The sequence below is a fragment of the Geotrypetes seraphini genome, chromosome 5 (assembly GCF_902459505.1).
Source record: "Geotrypetes seraphini chromosome 5, aGeoSer1.1, whole genome shotgun sequence".
In the NCBI taxonomy this organism is placed as follows: Eukaryota; Metazoa; Chordata; class Amphibia; order Gymnophiona; family Dermophiidae; genus Geotrypetes; species Geotrypetes seraphini.
The window spans coordinates 219,383,223-219,410,905 of NC_047088.1; the positions used below are offsets into that span (position 1 = coordinate 219,383,223).

At 41.3% G+C, this 27,683-nt stretch overlaps 1 protein-coding gene across 5 annotated transcripts in view; it reads right to left on the reverse strand.

Annotated features, from left to right (window-relative positions):
* Positions 1-12,430: 12,430 nt before the first annotated feature.
* The window catches only part of GALNT13 (polypeptide N-acetylgalactosaminyltransferase 13), a 391,518-nt gene continuing 376,265 nt past the window's right edge, over positions 12,431-27,683 (reverse strand). For all 5 annotated transcript variants that reach the window (XM_033945850.1, XM_033945855.1, XM_033945852.1 and 2 more), the window contains one exon: positions 12,431-15,244. In XM_033945850.1, coding sequence (XP_033801741.1) covers positions 15,104-15,244 — 141 coding nt within the window. In that variant the 3' untranslated portion in view covers positions 12,431-15,103. The remainder of the gene's footprint in view (positions 15,245-27,683) is intronic.

The window sequence follows — 27,683 nt, forward strand, 5'->3', positions numbered from 1 at the left end:
CAGTTATGAGGCAAAATACTTCACTGCTGCTATTTCAATAAAAATGAAATGCTACCTTTCGCAACGCAAATGGCAAATTTCACTTTTTTTTAAATTTAAAGTAATGCCGACCCATCACAGCTGTTTTGCACACTGGCTAAAAATCTTGCTGTGACAGTAGTGGTCAAAAACTAGTGGCTGGTAATAGTGATCTATGCAGAGATGGTCCTTCTTTAGCTGTGTCCCTAATTTGGTTGATTTGGAAGCAAAGAGGAGTTAGACGAATGCCACTAATCTTCCCGTTGCTCTGTGGGGCTCCTTCAGAACACTTCCTACCATTTCAATTTGTGGTGATAGGGTTATCCATTTCCTCTCTTATTGTGCTTACAATGCGGGGGATGCAAATTCTGTCACAGTATGCTACTTAAAAGTTTCATTTATAATTAATGTCTATCTCCTTGGTGATATGACTACAAACAGAGGTAATTTAAATATATCTCCACGATCAGACTATATCCATATGAACATCAACAAAGTCTATATCTGTCTTCTTGGCTAAATCTTATTACTACACTGGTTGACATTTTAAAACTTTGCCTGCATGGTAATAGCATTTGGCACATTTTAGTATCTTTCTTTAAGACACTTATTTTCATGAAGGCATTAATAGGGCTCCACTGATGTCACTTTTTCTCCATGGTGATACCATACTGCAAGTAACATCACCTGCTAATAATTCATGTATGTATCCATAGTGATGCTGTAATGCTATGAATGTTCACATTTTTGTGATCAGCTTGGCTAATAAATTAATGAATATATCAGTGGAAAATCCACAGTTTTACGAACATCCACCTTTTTACCTGTCATGTTCAATGGTCTGTATCCATTATATTACTATACTGTATATTTACAATGGTGCATTCAGAAACCATTAATGTACTGGCCCTTAAGTAAGAACAGATCATACACTGATGCCAATATCTTTCTCCATAACATTTAGTGCTGCAATCAATGAAGCTACTAATTGGATTTTGTCCACATATCAAAACTGTATTGCAGTGAGCATCTGCATTGATGAGACTACTCAGCAGAACATTTAGGGTTCCGGTCACACCAAATTTATAGATATTTGTCATGGCTATAAAAAGATATTTAGAGCAAAGAGGAGAAAGTGTTATTCTTACATGGGCCATTATCAACCTCTATTCTGTCCATAGTGTGGCCCACAAACCTCCACTCATCACTACAGCTATACTTTCCCCCCCCCCCCCCCCCAACAGTCCTCAGACACAAATGTAATAACTCCTGGAATGGATTGTCAAATACTAAGACTAGGGGGCATGCAATGAAGCTACTAAGTAGATTTAAAACAAACCACAGAAAATATTTCTTCAAAGTGTAATTAAACTCTGGAATTTGTTGTCAGAGAATGTGGTAAAAGCAGTTAGCTTAGCAGGGTTTAAAAATGGTTTGAATAATTTCTTAAACGTTCATAAGCCATTATTGACTTGAGGAAATTCATTGCTTATTCCTAGGATAAGCAGCATAACATGTTTTACTCTTTGGGACCTTAACAGGTATGTATGACCTGTTTTGGTCACTGTTAGAAACAGGCTACTGGGCTTGATGAACCTTTCGTCTTCCCCAGTATGGCGATCCTTATGTTCCTGTCTATAGCTTTATAGTTCTTACACTTATTTAGTAACAGCTTACACAGTCACACTGACCTATGGGGTAATTATATATGGCCTTTTCTCAGACAGAATTAAGGGGGAAGTTATCAGTGTAGGTTACTGTTAAGATGAGTTCTTTATGCTCTACCAAAGCCTAATGTATACTTTTATAGGCAGTCCCCCAAATTCTATACAGGTCACTTAAAGTTGGGAGTGCAAATGTGGATGTGCAGGGCAGCCGAATACACAAATTAATTAGTTAATGAGGTGTCAACAATCAATAATTGAAGTTAATTGGCATCAGTTTGGATTTGCATATGCATCTGGCATAGTCACTATTCTATAATGTATGTGCTTAAATTTTATAGTGCACAACCCAAAAGAAGCACAGCCATGAGAGGGGCAGGTCAGAGGCATTGCCAGGAATTAACATAGAAACATAGAAACATAGAAATAGACAGCAGATAAGGGCCCACGGCCCATCTAGTCTGCCCACCTTAATGTCCATCTCCTACCTTTGCCCTGTGAATAGATCCCATGTGCCAATCCCATTTGGCCTTAAAATCAGGCACGCTGCTGGCCTCAATCACCTGTAGTGGAAGACTATTCCAGCGATCAACCACTCTTTCAGTGAAAAAGAATTTCCTGGTGTCACCTCGTAGTTTCCCGCCCCTGATTTTCAACGGATGCCCTCTTGTTGTCGTGGGACCCTTGAAAAAGAAGATATCTTCCTCCGCCTCGATGCGGCCCGTAAGATACTTGAACGTCTCGATCATGTCCCCCCTCTCTCTGCGCTCCTCGAGCGAGTATAGCTGTAATTTGTCAAGCCGTTTTTCGTATGGTAGATCCTTGAGTCCCGAGACCATCCGGGTGGCCATTCTTTGCACCGACTCCAGTCTCAGCACATCCTTGCGATAATGCGGCTTCCAGAATTGCACACAGTATTCCAGGTGGGGCCTCACCATGGATCTATACAATGGCATAATGACTTCCACCTTACGACTGACGAAACCCCTTCGTATGCAGCCCATGATTTGTCTTGCCTTGGACGAAGCCTGCTCCACTTGATTGGCAGACTTCATGTACTCACTGACGATTACCCCCAAGTCTCGTTCTGCTACCGTTTTTGCTAGGATCTCGCCATTAAGGGTATAAGACTTGCATGGATTCTGGCTGCCCAGGTGCATAACTTTGCATTTTTTGGCATTGAAGTTGAGTTGCCATGTCCTAGACCATCGCTCCAGTAGGAGTAGGTCGTGCATCATGTTGTCGGGCACTGAATCTTCGTCTGTTGTGCATTTGCCCACTACATTACTCAGTTTGGCGTCATCGGCGAATAATGTTATTTTACCTCGAAGCCCTTCTGCCAAGTCTCTTATAAAGATGTTGAATAGGATTGGGCCCAAGACTGAGCCCTGTGGTACTCCACTAATCACCTCCGTCATTTCGGAGGGGGTGCCGTTCACCACCACCCTTTGGAGCCTACCTCCAAGCCAGCTCCCAACCCATTTCGTCAATGTGTTACCTAATCCTATAGAACTCATCTTGCTCAGTAACCTGCGGTGTGGTACGCTATCGAATGCTTTGCTAAAGTCCAGGTACACGATGTCCAGGGACTCCCCAATATCCAGCTTCCCCGTTACCCAGTCAAAGAAGCTGATCAGGTTGGATTGGCAGGATCTCCCCTTAGTAAATCCATGTTGTCGGGGATCCCGTAGATTCTCCTCATCCAGGATCTTATCTAATTGGTGTTTGATTAGAGTTTCCATTAGTTTGCTCACTATCGATGTTAGACTCACTGGTCTGTAGTTTGCTGTCTCCATCTTTGAGCCTTTCTTGTGGAGTGGAATGACGTTAGCCGTCCTCCAGTCCAACGGGACGCTGCCTGTACTAAGGGAGAGGTTGAAGAGCGCGGACAGTGGCTCCGCCAAGACATCACTCAGCTCCCTAAGCACCCTGGGGTGCAGGTTCCGGCCCCATTGCTTTGTTAACCTTGAGCTTTGACAGCTCACCGTAGACACTGCTGGGCGTAAACTCAAAGTTACTAAACGGGTCAACTGAGCCAACCCTTGTCTGTAGGCTCGATATGATAGAATACTTGGATTTGCATGCCCAGTTGGTCATGAGCGTTTACACCAGATTCACAGTCCTCGCACCCAAAGCTGGCAGTAGGAATCTGCTGTAAGTACTATTCTATAAAAGCTGCTTTATAGAACTGATTTTACAGGTGCCTAATTTTGGGTGCTATTTACTGAATCTGGGCCTATATGTGTAGGCTTTCCTGTGGGACAGAGGTGTGAGAACATGTTTATATTTATCTATTTAAAAATTCTTAGATGCCCCAAATCAAATACTTAGCAGCTTACAGATTAACATATGATATTGCAATAAAGTACAAAGCACAATAGAAACAGCAATGATAAAGCATAAAAACACAAATCAAAAGAGCAGACTGCAAATGATCAACCAATACTCACACTTTGATACTTCATGACATAGAGGAAAATGCCAAATTTAACAAGCATACCTTTATCTTTTTTCTACATACCAATACATCATCTATCACATATATACGTCATCAAAGGCATTACATTTCATTGAACTGACCAGCACATGACTGAATTTCAGTTTTATAAATAGCTCTTGTGGTAGGAATTAATAACCAAGCTTGGTCTTTGTAGTATTGAACATATTTATTTATCCCCCATCCGCATTTTACAAAACCACACAAAGTTTTTAGCACCAGCCGGCATGCTGAATGCTCTGCACTGCTCCGACGCTTGTAGGACCATTGGAGCAGCGCAGAGTATTCAGCACGCCAGCCGGCGCTAAAAACCTCTTACACGATTTGTAAAAGGGTTTTTATTTATTTATTTATTAATTCAATTTTCTATGATATTCTTCCAAAGGAGTTCGGAAAGGTTTACATGAATTAATTCAGGTATTCAAGCATTTTTCCCTGTCTGTCCCGATGGACTCACAATCTATCTAATATACCAGGGGTATTGGGGGAACCAAGTGACCTGTCAGAACTCACAAACTCAGGATGCCGAGGCTGAAGTTGCAACCCCTGTGCCATACTCTCAGGCATAGTATGGTAGGCGATAGCATGGCAAACATTGTCTGACAGGGATGGCAAAAACATAGCAATGCATGGTAAAAACATAATATGACAAACATGGTATGGTGAGGAATAGTATGTTGAGCCTAGTATTACAAAGCATGAGTAACACAGAAGAACACGACTTGGCAAAATTGGTAAGGCAAGCATGTGTGATGAAACATAGCATAGAAAACATAGAACAGCAAACACTGTGTGGAACAAATGGCATGAGAGATTGAAGCATGGTAGGCAGTGTGGCAAACATAATAGGGTAAATACAGCGCATAGTATAGTATAATTTAGTACAATATGGAGACAAAATTACCCGTAGATACCTAAAAAATCACTGTTGATATTTTAAATTTCACGTGAAGAAGCAGTCACATTCTAGACACATTACAGTGCTTGTGGGTAAGATCTTGGAAGACCCAAGTACAGTGGTACCTTGGTTTATGAGCTTAATCCGTTCCAGGAGCATGCTCGTAATCCAAAATGTTCGTTTATCAAAGCAAAGTTCCCCATAGGATATAATGGAGACTCAAGACGATTCGTTGCTACGGCTGCCAGCGACCGACATAAACATGACAGAACTGGGGCTCTTTCTACAGCCGAACCAACCAACCTTCTTTTTTGTTCATTTTGTGCCATGGGCTTACCTTCGTGCTGGCTTTCTCCTCCTTTTTGCTACAGTGCTCGTTTAAAGCCACGGGTAGCGGTTCCCATGTGCCCCCCTGCAGCCAACCTGGAAGCCCTCCTTCTACCGCCCCTGGATGATTGCCTTCTTTCCAGCTCCCTCCTCCTTGCTGTGGTGTTCGCTTGGGGCCAGGGGCAGCAGCTCCTACATGCCCCCCCCCCGCGGTCGACCCGGAAGCCCTCCTTCTGCCGCCCCTGGATGATTGCCTTCTTGCCGGCTCCCTCCTCCTTGCTGTGGTGTTTGCTCGGGGCCGCGGGCGGCAGCTCCTGCTTGTCCCCCCGCGGCCGACCCGGAAGCCCTCCCTCTGACGTCGCAACATCAGAGGGAACGTCTCTGGGCCAGCCGCAGGAGGCATGCAGGAGCTGCCGCCCGCTGCCCCAAGTGAACACCACAAGGCAGTCATCCAAGGGCGGCAGAAGGAACAAATGCATTGCCCTCGAGCGGGCCGCATGGGGCAGCAGGTTGGACACCCTTACTTTGGGACATGCTTGTATAGCGAGTCAAGCTCGGTTTACGAGTTGCAGATTTTACAAAATGTTTTGCTCGTCTTGCAAAACACTTGTAAACCGTGGTACTCGTAAACCGAGGTTTGACTGTAATTGGCTTTGCAATAATCCAAAGATGACAGTCATCACTTGCAACACTATACAAAAAGCATACGTGGAAAGATAAGAATTTATTCTATATGGCTGTTATTTTTTTGTGACTTTCTTTCTAAATTCTTGCTTAAATCCATTTCTAAACTGTGCATTATTTTCCAGAAAAGAGGGGAGGAGGAAGGATGCAAATTCCTGGAACAGACTGAAAATTTCTGAGAAAACTTTTACTTAAATTACTTCTTCATCAGTTCATATTTTATGTATTTTTTTTATTTTTAACTTTTTAAACGTTGTTTACTCTTTATAGTGACTAAAAATATTCAGCACTTATCATAACAAAGTTGACGACTAAAACCACAGAGGCTTGGAAATATGAAAATCGAGAAGACAAAGAACAGTATTACCAGAAACCAAATTTATTTGGAAGATGTGATCCTTTATTAAAAACCTCTGAGGTGGACATGTTTCAACTACTTCATATCTCCAGCGTTCAGATTTCGAGCCTCTTTGGTGGTTTTTATTTTGGCTTGTCAAGCTATTTATGTTATTCCACATTTGCAAAGGTTGTGTAATTAATATCTCGGATCCCTGAGGAAGGGGTGTTTTGCCGAAACACGGCCCGTGTTGGGTCCTTCTATGACAAATGTGGACTTTGTATTATAAAGGATTTATTGAATAAAAGCAGTGCCAAGAACATTGGATTTCCACAGTCTCCATTGTTTGGATTGTCCTTTTTCTTTTGTGGAAATTTGGGTCTGCTACTTTTGTTGGGGCATGTTTCATCCTCAGGCTGCATCAGGAGTACACTGATACAGCAAACCCCAGTATCAGGAGTGGAGTAGCCACCTAGTGGTTAGTGCAGTAGCCTGAGATCCTGGGAAACTGGGTCCAATTTCCACTGCAGCATCTTGTGACCCTAGCCTCAGGTACAAAATTTTGATTGTGAGCCCAGTAGGGACAGAGAAAATACCTATATATAGTGTGTACAATGCTGTGTACAACTAGTGCTATAGAAATGATAAGTAATAGTAGTAGGTTATTTCAGTTATTGAATAAAACAGCAATGCAAACCTGTTCTCATAATGTCTCTTGCACAGCATTACAACATAAGTCAAACAATCAAAAAACTGTTGCAGCCTAAGGGTAAAACGTGGCCATGTCAGTTTTTTAAAAAAAAAGTATCACAACTTCCATAGAAATTTTATGATAATGTCCTTTGGATAACAAGGTGCATTAATTGCTGCAGGAGGTCCCAGGAGAGTATCTCATGCTAGGGGCCTGTTTTGGAAAGTGTTGTACATGAGGCCAGCAAGTGGATCTTGGCCTATGTTTCCCATTACTTAGACGGCTCAATTACTTATTTTTTTTCAGGTTGCAAATGTGAATTCACATGCTGTCTGTTGTACATGCTTACATTACAAAATAGTTTTTCTTTTGTTCAATTCATTTGAGGGTGGGTGAGTAGCTGCACATTTGTGTTGCAATCTAAAAAAGGTACCAAGTCTTAGTGCAACAATGTCAGTTTGGTTCCGTTTATCAGATACAACAATTTGTTAACTGAAATTTAAATATATCTGGCATATGAAATTTAAATATATCTGGCAAATGAAATGATAGAAAGATGTGGTTTGTTGCATTTGAATCAGCATCTTCTTGATTACTTAGCCAGCTGAATAGCTCAATTTCTAAGACTTGGTCCATTTTCTTGGATTATGACACATTTATATACTTCACAGGGCTAATTTCATAGTTTTTTTTTCAATGGGAAAGGGTTTAAAAATAAAATAAAATTTACCTCTACATATACCCATGTGAAAGTGCATTTTTGTAACAAGAGGGCATGTGCTTTTATGCGACTTGCTTGTCTGGGTGGAGAACAAGCAGAGTCACAAAGTGTTCATGACTCTTAAATTTACACATATTCAGCATCGCTGTCTATATGGGTTGCAGTGCTGAATATATATGTAGTTTTAGCCTGCCATTTGGCCTAATCATATAAATATTCATGTCCCCAAATTCTATAAATAGCGCTCAAAATTGTGCACACAAATTGGAGAGTGCTCCAATTCGCGAATTCAATTTTAATTAAATAATGAGCCAATTAGTGTCAATGACTGAGAACAAGCAATTATTTGTGCTAATTGGTAACAAGTTGCATTTACACATGTATCTTCCTAGTAGGTATGCTATAAAAATGCAAGTGTAAATTTTTAAGCATGAATCCATAAAGGGGGTGTGGCCACAGGGTGGGTCAGGGGCATTCCTACAATCTGCACAGTGTTATAGAATATGGGAGATGCATGCCTAATTTAGGGGTCCTTTTACTAAAGCGCACTAACCGATTTAGCGTGCACTAAAAATTAGCATGTGCTAAATGCTAACAGAATGTAATGGGTGTCTTAGCATTTAGCACGCACCAGACTTTAGCAATCCTTAGTAAAAGGACCCCTTAGGCAGAAAATTTATACCAGGTTTCAGAATAGCTAAGCACTATTCTATAAATGGCACCCAACTCAGAGCACTTTTTATAGAACAGCATGGCACCCAAATTTGGGCACCATTTGCTGAATTTAGTCTATAACGTCTAAATATTGCCACTATCTGGATAATTTTTAGGTTTATTTTCACTATATCCCATTTTTCTATGGATAATATTGGGCCATTCAATCAGGTATATGGCCTACAATATTGAAGTTTTGAAAATATATGGATAGTAATATTATATATTTAGGGCCTAATTCTATAAATGGCACCTAGCCGATTTCCACGAGGAACCTAACATTTTTTAATTGGCTTAAGTGGTGTGACAATTGAAAACACCATTAAAAGCCCAATTATTTTTTAAAACAATTAAAATTATTAATTTAAGTTCCATAAAGAAATCATTGCCTTAATGAAAATTAGGTGAAGTTAGGGGCGGAGTTTGGACATGCAAAGCATTAGGTGCTGGTATTTTAGGCCGGGAAAACCCTGACCTAATATACCGGTGCCTAAGTTGTATACATCTACCAGCGCCTAACTCGATTTAGGCCTTATTCTGGGCATTTGGGACTTGGATGAGAATATGGTATAAATATAGACACACTGGCAGTCTGGACGATCAAACACCTGGACGTCCAGATAGATGATTTTTGAAGGAAAAAAAAATATTTGGACGTATTTTTTTGAGAATAGACATTTTTGTGTTGCCATCTTTGGGCGACTAGTGCCCTAGATCCAAATGGGACTTAGACGCTTCTTTTGATTATGCCCCTCAGTGAACATCTGAAGGGAACGCCCCTTACATCTCCCCCTTGTCCCTTCTATTGTTACACCCTCTTTGCAGATCTGCACAGAGACCCTTCGGTGCTAATCTATAAATGAGCATGTAAGTGTGTTTTCGTGCAGATCTGCCATTTTTGCCCCATCTCCGCACCTTGCATCTGTTAGAACCCTTTTCCGTGTCGAAAATTTGGCACAAAAGCAGAGCCAAACAGGCACCATATATAGAATTCCCCCATTACTGGCCACTGGTGAATGTATTACTTATCTTGAATATCAGCCCAATTGAGTCACCCAAATTTACTAAAATGAGTTTAAAACATGACTTTGAAGACAATGCAATGAGTATATAGGATTGAAATACTCTTAGATGTGTCTCTAAAATTATGTTACATAACACACAAGAAGAAAACTAAACAGGTATATTTTAATTCTACAAAAGTGTATAAATATTTTAATTTACAGCAAATAATATTACACCACTTAGTAACTGTTACAAGATTCAAAAGTGTTCATTCTTCATCTACTCATAGTTCTATAAGAAATTCATTTTTGTTTGAAAAACACTGTATAATGGTTTCTTTACATGACCCAGCATACACTAGCACTTTCTAGTCAATGAACATGAAAAGTAAATTCACATCCAATAACATACAGTCATTTATTTGACATATACACAGAATCTTTTAAAAAGCCATTCATACTAAGCTCTGCCAACTCTTCACATGATGGTTATAAGAAGTTATCCAATGTCATAAAACACACGGACACTGAAGATCAAGTAACCTAGGCACGACACATTGCTAGTATTCATTTAGCACCTTAAATATAAGTGTATATTTTGAAGCAGTTCCTTGAAAATGGTGACATCATACCAGCTGTGTTAAGATACTGTTGAATATAGCAAATATTTTATTCTATGTTGAACTTAAAAATTCAAATGCAGGAGACAAAGATCTTCATTCACAGAGCTCAGAAAATATGCAACTTTGGGAATACCACAGATTTTATGTCCTATTGTTTTGAAATTTATTTTTTTTTTAATGTCATTGAGGCAAATACTTGCAATTTAAAATGTATGCAATTGCATGTTTTTAGAATTTTGTTTTTGTCTTTTAGGTACAGCAAGCAGAATAAGCATACACTAGTCAATACAAATGACAGCAGGATCTTTGTGGTAGAAAAACCTTTCAAAGGAGAAGAATTCATAAGATTTACCATTGAAAACCTGGATCCAGTTAAATTAGCTTAACAGTTGATTCTTTGAACATACACTTCCCCCTCTGTATTCGCAGGGGTTAGGAGCAGAGCCGGCCCACGAATATTGAATATTCACAAATAACTTTTGGGCCGGCTCTACCCCCCCCCCCGCCTCCTTCCCGGCTTTTATGGCAGGAGCGATCTTCCTACGCTCCTGCCCCATGCAGATCACTCATAGCAAATGGCTGCCGTGAGTTCCCATAGTTCTCGAGACTACGATGGGAACTCCCCGCAGCCATTTGTTATGAGTGATCTGCACGGGGCAGGAGCGTAGGAAGATTGCTCCTGCCCCGAAAGTTTGCTAGACTACCAGGTAAGGTCTGAGATGCCGGGAGGAAGGCGGGAGGGAGGCTGGGAAGGTCCAGAATGCAGCTATATTTATTTTTTTTTAAATCACGAATAACCAGATCCACGGATGCTGAAACCACAGATTCGGAGGGCTCACAGTACTTCATTATAGTTTTTCTGTTATTTTTCAAATATTCCCATATTTCACATCCAATTTTTTTTTTTTTACATCGATAGGTACCAAAGAGTGGATTAGTTTAAGGAGATCAAGTAAGAAGGGTTAGGCAGCATTTACATAAACATAAAAGCTAGTTTACCTCCAGATTCTATATACAGTATAATGCTTTGAGTTGTGTACACAACTTAATTGAATAACAAACCAATTAGTTCTGATAATTGGCATCTTAACAAACAATTATACCTGCCAATTGGATTTAATTGAAATTTGCATATTTAAATTTTATGCACATCTACTAGAGGGTTGCAGGTGCCATATATAGATTTAGTCCTTAATCATGTATGTAATGATTTTAGCCAAGCTAATACTCACATGGATATTTCCAGAACAAAGACAGATTATCAACGGAGCATGTTTTGCATGTGGTGTGGGTGAACTTTCAAAGGATATGCGTACTTTCTATTTTATAAGAGGAATACACACATATTTTAAAAAACTACCCTTTGGCTTTTAAACACAGAGATGGAGAAAAATGAAGGTAGATAAAAACCATATGGCCTATCTAGTCTGCCTATCCATGCCATCTGCTATCCCTTCCTTTCTCTTTCTACTATCCCTTGCTCTCCCTTACCTGAATCATGTATAAGCATGAATTTACTGGACTTACCCTCTCTTTTACGAAACTGCGATAGCAGTTTCTAGCACGGGGAGCCGCGGTGAATGGCCTGCGCTGCTCCCGACGCTCATAGGAACTTGATGAGCGTGGGCCATTCAGTGCGGCTCCCCGCACTAGAAACTGCTATATCAGTTTTGCAAAAGGAGGCCCTAGTATTTTGAGTACTGAGAGGATAATTGTTTCTTTCTCTGACCCTAAAAACCGCCTCAAAAAGCTGACATTTTGAGGTTTAGAACTTAGCTCCCTGACTGGTTCTTCTTGTACATGTACTTTTACAAAATCCACCACCTCTATGTGTGCCACTGCTTACATATGTAGCATTCCAAGTGAAGCTGTTTTTCATATATTTTTTGTAAAATCGCTGTTCCCATTGTGCATATTGGTATATACTAGAGCTGTCCGATTCAGGAGAAAATTATACGATTTGATTTTGCCAATTGAATCGATTTTCAATTCGATATGATTTGATTTCTTTGACATTAAAATTAGCTGACAGGTTTATTTTGCAGTCTCTTCACCAACCCCACCCCCCTTTACCCTCTCCAACTCCACGCCAGTGCATTCATGTGCAAACAGAACAAATATAATAAGGTCCTAGTTCACACTCACTGTCTAACACCAGCTGTGGCAGGATACATGTTTCAAATCTGACGTACTGTAATCACAAAATAGAAAATAAAAGTATTTTTTTCTACCTTTTGTTTGGTCATTTTATTATTCAAATCATGTTGGTCCCAGGCTCTGATTTCTGTTTGTCTTCTGTGTCTCTTGTCCATTTGACATTTTCTTTTTTCTCCATGCTTACCATCCATCTTCCATCTCTGTATTTTCCCTTCCTTTCTGCTCCCTGCCAGTTTAGCACCCTCCTCCCCAAGGGTCCAGCACCATCACTCCCTTCACCTTCACCTCCAGCTCCCTGTCCAGTGTCTCTCCCTTGTGGCTAACACCCTCTCTCTCTCCCTTTCCTCCAACCTACCACAATCCCATGAAGCCAGCACCCTCTCGTCCATTCCCTGCAAACCACACTCACCCCTTGAGGCCAGCACCCTCTCTCTATTCCCTTTCCTCCAGCCCACCCCTACTCCATAGTCTGGCATCTGTCTCCTTCCCTTCCCTCATGCCCTGGCATCTGTCTCTTCTCCTTCCCTTCGCTCTACCTTCCCCCTCCATTCTCTGGCATCAGTGGTATAGTAGGGGGTAAACTACCCCAGACACTGTCTTCATGTGGGGGGAGAGGGGTGCTGGCACTGGTGCCTCTCCTCCTCTCTGCTCACCATGTACCTCTTTAAATGTTTGCTGGCACGAACATAACCTTCCACTTGCTGCTTATGCCAGCTTCTGCTACCTTATGACATCACTTCCAGGTCATGGGATCAGGATGTGATGTCAGAAGGGAGATGAAGCCTGAGTGAGAAGCAGGTAGAAGATATTGCTTGCACCGGCGAACATGTCAAGAAGCACAGGGGTGTAGGGGTGCTCAAGTGGCAGGGAAGAGTGGGGAGAGTGCTCATGCAAGAGGGAAGACTGGGTGGTGCTCAAGTGATGGGGAAGAGTTGGGGGTGCATGGCTGTTCCCTCTCTTCTCATCAGTGGCAGTTTTCTCAACTCATTGCTCTACCGGGCCTTCCTCTCAGCTGGTCCCACCTACTTCCTGTTTCCGTGAAGGCAGGAGAGAAAGGCCAAATGCCGGGTGAAGGCTGCTGCCACCGCTGCCATCAGAAGGGGAAGAAGTTTGGATGCTGATGGTGACCCTGGGAGCACCCCTTTATGGTCTCAACTTAGGACAGACTGCCCCTCCTCCCTGGTGCCAGAATCAGCGAGTCTGATATATATTTTTTAAACATATTGATTTGAATCAATTTAGCCAAACTGAACTGGTGAATCAATTTGAATCGTGAATTGGACAGCACTGCATTTCCTTGTACACACTTTACATTCAGCAAACTATTTGTAAAATACCCCAACTTGGACATCCTTTTCTGACTTAGATGTCCTAAGCCAAATGGGGCTTCACAGTATTATTAAACTGTTCCTAGAAGTCGTCTTGATCCTACATTTTAATGAATGGTCATGGGTATTCCTTAATCCTTCATTTGGGATATTGCAACTTTGAAGCTCTAGCAAAGCAGGACCAGAAAATCTTTCTAATGTGTAGAAATAATACTTTTAACTAAAATGGAATGAACCTGTGTGACTCTCTAGGAAAACATGACTAAAGACACTAAACTTTAGTTGTATGTTCTCAGGTATGGCCACATATTATGAGTAATATACAAGTACTGGTCAATATTCAGCTAGTAGCAGTCAGAATATGTAAATGTTGACCACTGTGGGCAGAGTTATGCCTAGATATTCATGCCAGCCCATATCCAGTCACTGGCACTGAATATCTGATCTGCAGAGTTGAACTCTTTTTTAACACTGAAGCCTTTGCTGTGTGGGTGTTCTGAAGCAGCCGTTGCGAAATGCATCAAGATTCAGAAATTTATAAGTCCCAGAGATTCACTCAGACCATCTTCTTACACCTCAGATAATTTTTTTGAAGGAATTTTAAAAATTTTGTACAGTGCAAATATGACAACAAAATAATTCCAGTGTGATAATTGAAGGCTTGTCCCATTTGTCTGGTCTGAAACTAAGGATGTTCTGAGCACTGTTAAAGAGGGAAATAGCCACTTATATATGTGTTTTTGCACTATATGGTTTTTGTATTTGAAGTGGGCTATTTTTGTGGGCTGATTGAATATCCCCAGGGCCATGCTGGCATTTGCTGGCCACCAGATCCTATGCAGGTCACACGTGACAGAATGAGCCACTTTTAGGATCTGAAAAAGTATAAATGTATATTTTTGTTAATTTTTATGTCAATTTTTCTGTATGTGGTTCTTCTACTTTAACAAACACTAAAATTTCCTAGGTTCAGTCATTTCATTTCTGGTGCCAGTGAACAAGGAACTTAACGGCTCATAACATTTTAAATCTGATACGTGGAATACTGTTGACACAAGAAAGGCAACCAATAATCCTATCAATGGCAAGCCATTTCCATAAGGCTTTATGCCACTTTTAAGCAGCTTTAACATAAATACCAGGGGGAAAAAAGAATATAAAATACATATTTTGTTGACATTATTAAAAGCTTCTTCTATGCTACACATATCTAATGTGCTTATTGTGACTGTAAACCAGAGACCATCTTGGAGATCCATATGCAGAATGCCACAGGAGGGAGGAAAAATCCAGAACATTTTTGTGTCTTCACATCTAGCTTCAATTTCATCAGGAGAAAGAACAGACCAATATGAGTGCTAATTGCTGAAAATAATTGAAAATGAAGATGTCAAAACTTTACGTGGCCCGAGGTTACGTTTATCATGTTTCTTCTGGCGTTTAGGCACCCAATGTCATGTTGCGAAGTAACCACTGTTGAGAACGGCTTCTTCTGCAGTCCCTCATGCTGGGAACCATTTTATCCTCTTCAGAGGGTTCATGAAGACACTGATTGCTGTTTACATGACGCAGCATAAAATTCTGCAAAACAAACAACTATATTAGGAAGATGTTATTAGAAGTGTGAATTGAATTATTTTCCGGGTGATTTTCAAATACATGTCCACACACAAATGGGTATTTGCCCTTGAAAAAAAACCTTTTAAAAATGACCTGGACTTATCTCAGTCTTGTAAAATAGGTAGTCCAAACGGGTCAAAATGAGCTGTTGTGGTTAGTGTTACTTTTATTGATACGTGCAGCAACCAAAAAACAAAAATCTCCACAAGATTTAATGCTAGTTTTGGAATTGCATTTGGCACTGAATATTGAGACTGAGTGGTCAGTAGCACCATTAAGGGGTAAATTAAAGGAAGGTTACCTAAAGCCAGGCATTAAATATTTGTGCATTAATACCCTAATTCTATGTAACTGGTTGCCCAACTTTACGCTTAGTACACAAAGCTGTGTATGCAGTTTATAGAATAAAGCTAGTTGTGCGCACAATTTAATTGACTGTTAATTGCAGTCAACAGCTAATTATTGGCTTAAATTGGTGTTAATTGGCATAAAGTAGTAGCTGTGCATGCAACTGCTCTTAGAGCTAGATTCACTAAAGTCAGCAATCGTCACTAAACCTGTTTTCACTAAACTGCCCACCGTGTGTTTTTCCTCTCGATCGCCCATTTTCCGATCCTGCCTTGCAAATGAGTAAAACTCTATGCAAAATAGCCAAGCGATTGATTCACTTACATTGCTTAGCTATTTAGTATCGGGTTTTACCGATCCTAAAACCCGATTGCTGTAGACCTGTTGGTAACTGTGTGTGCAATGGCAGATATTTTGTTTGTGTTAAACAGGCAAAATATCTGCCCAATAAAATATAAATGAAAAAAATCTCCTGACACCCCCCCCCCCCCTGACAAAGTGCCCAATCACTCCCTCCCTCCCCAAACCCCCCAAAATGACAGGAGGGATACCTGCTCCCTCCTGCCACCGGACGCTTCCCACCCCCCGAACTTAAATATGGCAGAAGGGATGCCCACTCCCTTCTGTCACCGGACGCTTCTCACCCCCCCGAACCTAAATATGGCAGGAGGGATGCCCACTCCCTCCTGCCAATGGAGGCCAACCATACATTGCCCCCCCCTCCTCCCTGGTACCTTTAAGTTGGGAGCAGGGGGGGGTGCTCAGTCAGTCCCACCTGCTCCTCCGCCGTCCGCTCCCCCCATGATACACCAGGGAGGGGCCTAAGGCCCAGGGTCATCACAGGAGGTGATTTCAGTACCTCTTGCTCTCAACTTTAAGGTACAGGTCATGGGGCATGGAGGGGGAGGGGGCCCTCCGGTGGCAGGAGGGAATGGGCATCCCTCCCTCCTGCCTTTTTCTTCAGGGGGGAGAGAGTGGGCATCTTCATAGCAGGAGGGAGTGAGCATCCCTCCTGCCGTTTATTGTAGGGTTGGCGTGTTTGTCAAGGGGGGTGCATGATTGTCAGGGGTTGTTGGGGGAGGGCCGTTGTCAGGATCCGTGTAGAAAAAATTACTTGAGCATCTTTATAGAATCCCAACTAAGAAGATGCGTGTGTAAATTCTAATTGTTGCTAATTAGCACCAATTGTTAGCTTGTTGTCCAATTAAATTGTGTGTACAAATTGGGCACATGCCCAAATCGGCACATAGTTTTCAGCATTAAATATTTGTGTTTTTGATTATGTATGTCTGCTTGTATCCCCCTCTGGATAAGCGTGGGCTATAAATAATAAATACAAGTCCAAATATATAGAATTTGGTGGTATATGGAAAGCAGCAATATTCATTATACACTATTATCTGTAATTTTTCTGACTCAACTCTACCCAGATAGTTATTCGGATAGTGGTCTTGAGTACTGATTCTGATTGGATACCTACTAGCTCCACCCATATATAGCCGCAGCATTAGCTTTACAGTGCTGAGGCAATTTGTAAAGAAATTCATCAGCACTATTTGGATAGTGTAGCTCAATGTTCTCTCTACTTTTTGCTCGCCCCTGGGTGCATGAAAAACATTTTTGTTCAGGTTTTCAGCCTTGACTCAATGTGTGCGGTATAGCTTATGTTCACAATAAAGAATAAAAAAGAAAAATTTTGTGTGTACAGTTGCTAGGCATTTACGCTCCATTTCTTACCCATGTGCATACACAAACACACAGAACTTAGTGGAAACACTAATGCCACTGTATCTCCATAGCCAGTGGCATAGTAAGGGAAGGGGTGCAGGGGAATGGACCACCCCAGGCACTGTCTTCATACGGAGTGCTGGCACCTGCCCCTCTCCTCCTCTACACCCCTCATGTACCTCTTTAAAGGCTCCTTTTACTAAGGTGTGCTAGTGTTTTTAGTGCACGCAGATTAGCGCGTGCTAACCCCGCGTTATGCGGCTAGAATGCCAGCTCAATGGTGGTGTTAGCATCTAGCGTGCGCGGCATTGTAGTGTGCGCTATTCCGCATGTTAAAGCCTTAACGCAGCTTAGTAAAAGGAACCCTAAATGTTTGCTGGTTTGAGCAGAATCTTCCACTTGCTGCTCGTTCCAGCGTATGCTCCCTTCTGACGTCACTTCCTGGTCATAGGACCAGGATGTGACATCAGAAAGAAGCCAATGCCGTCACGAGCAGTGGGTGGAAGATGCTGCTCATGTCAGCAAACATTTCAAGAATGCGAGGGGCAGGAGGGCACTCAAGTAATGTGGAAGAGTAGGAGGGGGGCACGGAGACACTGAGCACTACCACCTCGTGCACCAATCTCCCTCACTACACCACTGTCCATAGCCAGTGCCAGCAAAGACATTTATCAGATAATGACCATCACAATCTGTATAAATGACTTTGAATATGAATTTGTAGAGGGAACCTCCATGGCAAGTTTCCCTTTGAAAATCAGCTTTTAGTCCTGTGGCCACTGAAATTAACCGCCTAATTTTTGATGTTATGAAGAAAATTAATTCATTGGTCTCTTCCCCAAATGTCTTGTACACAATATCCCCCAAATTCTATAAAAAGCACTAAAAACTGTGTGCGCAGTTTTGGTCATGTACCCAAATGCATGCACAATTCAATAACAAGCTAATTAGCACTGATAATTGTCATTTCAACAAGAAATTATTGATGTAATTAAAATTAATTACAGTTATGCACCTACATTTAGGCTCAACATCATCGCCTAAATATTACACGCAAGTCAAATGGGAAGCGCAGAAATGGGTGGGTCACGTGCATGTCATGGGGCTTATTTGGAGCGTTACTTTAAGTTACACATATAATTATTGCATATGGTTATCTGTTTTCGTTGGTGCATAAATGCTATTCTACAAACCATACCTAACCTGAAATATGGCTTATAGAATAGCGTTTTTTTAAGTTCTGATATTTTGGGCGCCTTATATAGAATTTAGCCTTATATGTACTATTCTAGTTTTTTTCATATCACTTGCACAACTCCTAAACAAAACTGGAATAATTTGGGATAGCTTGCATCTCTTAAACAATATTATGGCATGCATTACACAACAAAAAATATAACCCTAAGGACAATACTATAGCCAATAAAGTCTGAGGTAAAATCCAATATATAATTGGTAGCCAATTATATATTGGATGCATTACACAAAACATGGTTCTGAAGAAAAAAGCTTGACGAGAAGATGACACTTTTTCTAGCGCTCTGAATCCAATGTGCTTTCTAAAAATCCGGCAGTCAGACAAAAAAGGCAAGGAAGGTGTCTTTTCAACTGAAAATAAAGTCTTTATTTGAAACGGTGGTCCCAACAAGTGATACACTGACAAATGAGTGCAGGACAATTACGCTCCGACAAATGCAGGCTGACAATTCTGTGCAGGGACAAGTGCGCACAGGACAATTGTGGCCCGTGAATCTGGAAGGCCCTGATTTGCTGAGATTCCTTAGGCCCCATCCTTTGGGACAGGGCCTGAGGAGTCTCAGCAAATCAGGGCCTTCATGTTAGGGTAAGGTTTGTATCATGATCATGATATAAACCTTACCCTAACTCTAGAAAGCAAGTGAATATTTAAAGTGTAGTGGGGTGGGTCCCCTCACCCCCCTCAAAAAAGAGGGTTACTTTGTACCCCTCAAAAAGACAAAATAGTATCCACCGCCGCAATTGTCCATGAGCACACTTGTCCCTGCACGCAATTGTCGGGGCACATTTGTCAGGTGCTCATTTGACGGGTCATCCAACAAGGATCCCTGTTTCGGCGTAAATGAAAACGCATTCCTCAGGGGACAAGTGTGCAGTCGAGCAGCAGCGTTGAAAACACTTTGATAGTATTTTCAGCGCTGCTGCTCGACTGCACATGCGTCCCCTGAGGAAGGCGTTTTCTTATACTCCGAAACAGGGATCCTTGTTGGGACCACCATTTCAAATAAAGACTTTATTTTCAGTTGAAAAGACACCTTCCTTGCCTTTTTTGTCTGACTGTCTGTACTCTAAGGCAGGGATCTTAAACATAGAAACATAGAAGATGGCAGAAAAGGGCCACGGCCCAACAAGTCTGCCCACTCTAATGACCCTCCCCCTAATTTCTTCCTTGAAGTGATCCCACATGCTTATCCCATTTTCTCTTGAAATCCAGCACACTGATGGCCTCAATTACCTGCAGTGGAAGACTATTCCAATGATCAACCACCCTTTTGGTGAAGAAATACTTCCTGGTGTCACTATGAAATCTCCCACCCCTGAGTTTCAACGGGTGTCCTCCTTGAGGGCCGCAATCCAGTCGGGTTTTCAGGATTTCCCCAATGAATATGCATTGAAAGCAGTGCATGCACATAGATCTCATGCATGTTCATTGGGGAAATCCTGAAAACCCGACTGGATCGCGGCCCTCAAGAAGGGACTTTGAGACGTCTGCTCTAAGGCGAGGTGTTCTTCTGTCTTTTTTTTGTTTTTTCTAAAAATCCTTCATGCATTTGGAGAGCAAATAGCAAGAAAGTTCTGAATTATGCTATAAACAAATGTCATAAAACAATATATTTAGGAAAATGTAAATATACAGAGGTCAATATTCAGCCACGCAGAGAACAAATTGGAAATGTGTAAGAATGCTTCAAGTCATGTATATTCAATGATGTTCTTTATTTAGACAGCACCACCACTGAATATTCATGTCTAAATTGAAATATCCAAATCAGATGTGTGAAATTATATCTGCTATTTGTGTGGCATGCTTGGCCATCTAATTTATACATTTAGCAGCTGAATCTCACCACTCAGAGGAACAGTTATTAATGTGCTGGATAACATGCATTATGGGGCCCTTTTATAAAACTGGGTTAGCTGCTAACACGTGCCTAATGGTATACTGTGAGATGCGTTCAGGTGTCCTGTGGTAATTTCCACATTAGTACATGCTATAAAATATTAAGAATAGCATGTCATGGAGCGCAGAGTGGATGTTCTGCGCATTACTGTGCACCAACTTTCTAGTTCAGCAATATTGCGTGAGCCCTTGCCACCTGCAAAATGGGGGGTAAGTGCTCATGTGGTAACTTTTTAATGGTCGCATGCTAATAAAAGCATTAGTGTATGGCCATTAATACATAAAGGCCATTTCTATGGCTGCTATAAAAATTACCTTAGTGCACATGTAAAAGGACCCCTAAATGGCAAAAGTGTGTTACTGGCCCTCAATATAAGTTTATTTACAGCAATGCATGCAAAATAATATGGATTTGCAAAGCATCGCATTATTATGGAAATTAAATCAAGCAGCTTACGTTTTACCTTGCAAGCTGGGTTATTTTTGGAAAGTTAATGTCAACTTTGAGCTGTCATTATATTCCCCTTTTCAGGAGTAATGGATCCTGGGTACCATCTAAAACGGTCTGTAAAAAAATTAATATAACCCCATTCCCCAATACCACACCCATACACTGCCTGGTCCCTCTGAATAAATTCCTGTAAACAGTTCTGAGCTCCCCTGGAAGAACGGTATAGAAAATTAAATAAATAAATAAAAACCTGACCCTGAAACTCTCCTTGGCAGTTACTAAGGCTTTCTCTAGTAGTTAGCAGGCAGATAAAAATTATTCCCACTCGCTCCTGAGATTGCCACTTTTGGTCCCTATCAGTATTTTAATAAATGAAAAAAGTGTCAGCCTTGGGATCAAGCTGTTAAATAAATATGACTTTAAGTTGCAGTACCCCCAGACTACAGCTAGAGGTCAATAGTACCATTTGAGCCATGTGCATAAGAGGAAGGAGTAACTGGGAATCATTCATTACATTACATTAGCATATTCTTATATTCCAACTAAAGAGAACCAGGCATTCCTGGAGCAAATATAATTATGAATAGTAATCTTAACAACTACACTCTAAATATTTCTTTAAAAAGAATGCTTTTAACACCTTTCTAAATAGCAGATAGTTTCACATCATACTAATGTGTGGAGGTAGCGAGTTCCAAACCATTGCTGCAAAACTGAGCAACAGGTTGTTATGCGGTATTACAGTTTTTTCACCTGTCAGCAAACAGAAACATTCTTGCATTAAGATGGTGCTCTTCCATATAAAATTGTAATTATCACAGTACACAATTTAAATTGGATTTGGGCATCAATAAGCAATTAATGAAGCTCTACATGTGAAGGGGTAATCTTATCATATTTGTGGACAGAAGAGATCAAACATGCTGCTGTCTCCTTCTAGACATCGAGAACAGAACCAGTAAGGGGGGGGGGGGTGTTCTGGACTGAGAGGTGTGAGGGACTCTACAGAGGGAGGACAGGGGAGGGACTGTAATAAAAAAGCATTTGGGGGCCAGATTCTATAAATGGCACCTAAGTTAGGCGTCGCTAGGCACTAACATTGAGGATGCCTAGCGACACCGAACTAAAATCCGTGTGCAACTCAAATTGTCTTAATTAGATTAAATGGCATGATAATTGACAAACAAAACAGAAGAACACCTCACCTTCGAGAAAGAACAGTCAAACAAAGAAAGGCCAGAGTGGTGTCTTTCCAACCGGTAAAAAAGATTTTATTGAACAATTAAAAAGTCCCAACAATGACCACATCATTGAAGTTAATTGAAAAAAAATTAAACAATTAAGAGTTCTGTGCGAGTGTGACACCTAGCAATGCCTAAGTCCAGACGCCCTCTGATGTCTAATGAAGCCTACCTGAAAAGTAGGCATGATTAGGGGTGGAGAATAGCCATGGTAGACTTAGGCATCGCTAGGTGTCTGAGTTAGGCGCTGGTAAATTAGGCCAACTAAAACCTGGCCTAATTCATTAGAATCTCTAGCAATGCCGAGATCTGTTTAGGCACCACTAGGCATGATTCTGTAAGCGCCTAGCAGTTAATTATAGGCGCTGCTGCCAGGGCAGGATTAACCAATAGGCCAAGTAGGCACGTGCCTAGGGCCTGAAATGGTCAGGGGGGCCCGATGAAAGAGGGCATCAACATTGTTTTTTCCAAACAGCGATGGGCCCCTCTAGCATCAATCAACAATGCGGGCCCCCACGATCGGCAACGCGGCCCCCCCATCGACAGAAAGTAAGACAAGCAAGCAACGTGGGTAAGAAAGGCAACGGGAACTGTAATTGTGCAAGTTTCCCAAAGCTTCCCTCTGACGCAGCTTCCTGTTTCCGCCTGGGCGCATGGTGGGGAAGGGCGGGGCAGGGGGCCTAGTGTATTTGTGTGCCTAGGGGCCCTCGACGAATTAATCCTGCCCTGGCTGCTGCATGCGGTTGCCATGGCTCCTGTGGCTTCCCCTGTTCAAACACCTATGAGATTTTGAATACTAGTAAAAGAATTTTGTAAATGATACGTGTGAATCAGGCAACCAATGAGCTGATTCAAGTAACGGAGTAACATGATTATATTTTTAATGTCTAGTTTTATTGCAGTGTTTATGTCTAATTTGGATCAATTGTAGTCTTTTAAGATCTTTTACATGTATACCTTTATATAATGAGTTACAGTAATTTAGACGACTAATCACAAAAGCGTGGACTAGGACATTTATTGCTGAAGTACAGATTGAATTAATCGAATACGTTGTAAATTATAAAAACAATTTTGAACAATTGAGCACATCTGTGTTTTAAAGGATAATGTAGAGTCCAATATTATACCTTATACTCACGTTGTGGTAACTTGAGGAACTGGAATGTCATTTAGTAGAATTTGGTTAGATAATCTTGAATTCGTAGATTTCCCAAAAATGAGACGTTTTGATTTAGATGGGTTGATAATTAGTTTATTTTGGGTAAGCCAATTTGTTAGGTGTTTTAGTTTACTATTAATGTTATTAATATTGGAATCATCATTAGGATCTATAATTGATAAAATTTGAGTAGACAAAGACAAAAGGGTGGACAATTCGATTGTAGAAAAGTGAAAATTATTGCCACAAAAAATATTTTTTACTTTGTCAATGTGTGAAATAAAAAGAAATAAAACAAAACAAAAAGAATCCAAGCAATACCTTTTTTCATCGGACTAACTAGAGCATGGTTAGATTGGCTTTCAAAGATAATCCTCCTTCTTTAGATCAAATAGCCTCTTGCAAATGATCCTATGCATTCAAATACTACTCAGTTCTCCATAGACTGGGTCCTTTTATCAACTGTGTTAAGCGCTAGCGCTTGCTTACCACATATTAAAAAGACTTGCTGCAGGACATGTGCTGACGTCCTGTAGTAAATCTGACAATTTGTATGTGCACACCATGCACTACCAAAATATTTTTTATTTTCTTTGAAGGGGGTGTGTTAGGGATGGAGAGTGGACGTGACAGCGCTAAATAGCACGAGGCATTGCCGCCTACAAAACAGGTGGAAGTAGGGGCTCAGGCGTTAAGTTTTTTAAATGGCCGTGCTCATAGCAAAATTAGTTTGTGGCCATTAATTCAGAAAATGGGAAAATCAGCCATTTTCTGGCTGTGGCACAAGTGGCCTTAGCACACATGAAAGACCCACAAAAGGAGCGTACTAAGGTCACTTTTGCAGCAGTTTTAGTAAAAAGGCCCCTATGATTGTTGTGGTTGTCCATGTCTTGCTGTCAAGCATAACTTCTTCAATTCCATCTCTATTTTTCATATTATTTCCCAGCACATTATATTCACTTTTGAAATGCACATTAATACGTTTCAAAAACAGGACTTAAATAATCACCAGCACTTTAGAAATCACATTTATGGAATAGGCAAAGGAAAGATATACACTTCCCCCTCTCCATTCGCGGTTCCTGCACTCACGGCTTCATATAATCGCAATTTTTTCTGGGGAGGGGGAAAATAAAAAAAACAGTTTTAATGTAAAAAAAATCCATCTTTTTTTCCTCCCTGCCGCCTTCCCGGCCTTACCTGGTGGTCTAGAGGGCTTTCGGGGCAGGAGCGATCTTCCTACGCTCCTGCCCCGTGCAGATCGCCATGAGGAAATGGCTGCTGGGAGTTCCCGTAGTCTCTCAAGACTACGTCGGTAACTACAGCCATTTCCTGATGGCGATCTGCACGAGGCAGGAGCGTAGGAAGATCGCTCCTGCCCCGAAAGCCCTCTAGACTACCAGGTAAGGCCGGGAAGGCGGCAGGGAGGTGGGGTGGGTCAGAGCCGGATAATCGTGGTTTTTCGGCATTCGTGGTCCGGCTCTGCCCATATCCCCCACGAATGACGAGGGAAAAGTGTAAAGCAGTGATTTTAAACCTTTTTTCAGTCGGTACACACCTGACAGACAATACTCACTTAAATGACATACTGCATACATGACCCTCACTGATCTTTGGTCTAATACAGTATGCTGCTTCTTATGAATTAAATGGAAATATGTTTCTGCAGCCAAAGAAACCCTATCTCTCCCCAACAACAGGTGCAGAGCAGAACCAGCACATTTTTTTCCATGGAAGTTACCAAACAAACAAAAATCAAAATCTCGTGAATCAGAGAAAAACTGAAATAATGTCTCTTAATTGTCCTGAAATTGAGATGGAAGTTTCTCGATATAACTTCAAGTGGGTTAAGACTAAGGGCTCCTTTTACTAAGCTGCGTTAGGGCTTTAACGCGCGCTATGCCGCGCGCGCTAGACGCTAACACCAGCATTGAGCTGGTGTTAGCTCTAGCCAAATAGCGCGGGGTTAGCGCGCGCTAATCTGCTGCGTGCACTAAAAACGCTAGTACACCTTAGTAAAAGGAGCCCTAAGTTGAAATACTTGGGTATATACTTTGGACTTACCATTGATGAAATGATTCAGTTGAATGAAGAAATACTGATTAAGACTGCTAAAGATCTAACAAACTAATGGTCTCCATTTTGTCTTTTTTTGGTGGGGAAGATTAGACGCCATAAACATGATGATTGCTCTAAAAATCAATTACATCTGAGTATGCTACCAATTTATTTTAATGTCAATGTATATAATAAATTAAAGAAAATTCTTACTTCTTTCCTTTGGAACAACAAGCCACCCCCTCATTACACTTAAGAAACTAATCCCCTCTTTCACTAACATGTAGCATGGGTTTTAGTGCCGGCGGCGGTAATTGCTCCGATGCTCATAGAATTCCTTTGAGCATCGGAGCCTCTGCTGGCGCTAAAACCCATGCTACTTGTTAGTACAGGAGAAGCGAGGAAAGAACTTGGAGGTTTTAACTTTCCCAGCTTCTTTGAGTATCATACTTCACATATTATCAAGCTGACATTTTTTTAAAAATATAGATCAAAAAACTGCCACCCTGGGTGGATGACTGCTGTTCTCTATAAATAGGTCAATTATCCTCTTAAATTTCTTCCTTTCTCAACTTTTACTGACTACAAGAATCAAGACAAACTTTTTAATAGTGTGTCACAAGCTGTGAAGATATTTGACTCGTGTTTACCCATTGCTGACTGAAATAATGTTAAAATCAAAATACAAAATAAAACCATTAATTGAAAACTTTGGCAGAATGCTGGCATATGGACAATTCAACAATTAAGATCTGAGAATGCCTGGATGACCTTTCCTGTATTACAAAAAATATATCCATTACCGAGTAACCAATTTTTCAAGAGGATTCAGCTTCAACATTGTCTCATGACTCTCATTGAAAATTCTTTATTGTCACCTACTATTCCAAGTCTAGTTGATATGGCTAATAAGATATTCTCTAAGAAAGGAGTTATTTCTAATTGGTACAAACTATTACAATCTGCTAAATTTCAACGTTCCCATGGTACTGAATCAACCTGGCTGTTTGAACTTAAAGTACATCCTGCTGATAAACAATGGGAACAAATTTGGATTTCAATTGATAAAACCTTGAAATCAGCTGCATTTATCCAATGTTTTTTTTTTGTATTATATAAAGTCATATGAACACCATATAAATTATCCAAAATCAAAAATAAGGATTTGAGTTTTTGTTGGTCATGTAATAAAGAGACTGGTAAACTTTCTCATCTACATTTTTTATGATCTACTATTTGCTCTTTATTACCTATTCAAGAATCTATAACATTTACGGCCTCTTTTACAAATCTGCGCTAGCGGCTGCCGCGTGGCAAAGCCCCAAAGCCCTTTAAATCTCTATGGGCTTCGGGGCTGTTAGTGCAGCGCAGCTTTGTAAAAAAGGCCGTTAATATTGTTATACTTGTAAGTTATGGATTGAAATGCACACTCAATGATGAACAGTCCAAGTTGCTGCGTATTTTCCTCCAAAAAAGTGCGTGGGAATAAGGGTGCATCTTATGGAGCGAATACTAATTAGCCCCCTCCCCTATCTTAATTTCTCCGTCAGTCCTGTAGTCTGATGGTCCAGCGCAGTAGAGCAGGAGCTTTCAGCCTCCTGCCCTTCCATCTGGCTTTCTCAGCAGTAGCAGAGTCGGAGCGGCAAGAAGGCAGGCGAGAGTTTTTTTTGCTTCCTGCCTTGCCGCTCCGTGAATGGCGGTCCAGCGCTGCAGGGCAAGAGCTTTCGGCCTCCTGCCCTTCTCTCCTGCTTTCTCCCCAAGAGTGGCAGAGCGGCAAGCAGGCAGCAGTGAGTTTTTCGCTTCCTGCCTTGTCCCGTGCCGCTCTGTGAATGGTTGCCCCAGTTCTCGCGAAGACATGGAGTGCAGCAGAGGAAAAACTCCAGGTCGTCTTGGGCAGCATGTGATGGCTGCCAATGCTGACAAACAAATAAGTTTTGTTGGACCAGGGCAGGAGGCCTGGAGATTGACAGAGATCTGCTAAATCCGGGGGAGGAGGGCAAGCTGAAGAAAGACGAGAAAGACTGAATCCGTGCGGGAGGGAAGGTAAAGGAAGAAGAGAGATCATTCTACAACCTATTCTATTTTTTTAAAAAGCTGCTTTTGCTTGCCTCCCCCCCCCCCGACATGCCCCCCCCCCCCCCCGACATGCTAGTGTGTTGGTTGAGAGCCACTGATATAAAAGGAGAAACAAAATGGAAGAACTTGCTGGTGCCAAAAGTTAAAATCTTTGCAGCTTGCTTAACATGCTAATAAAC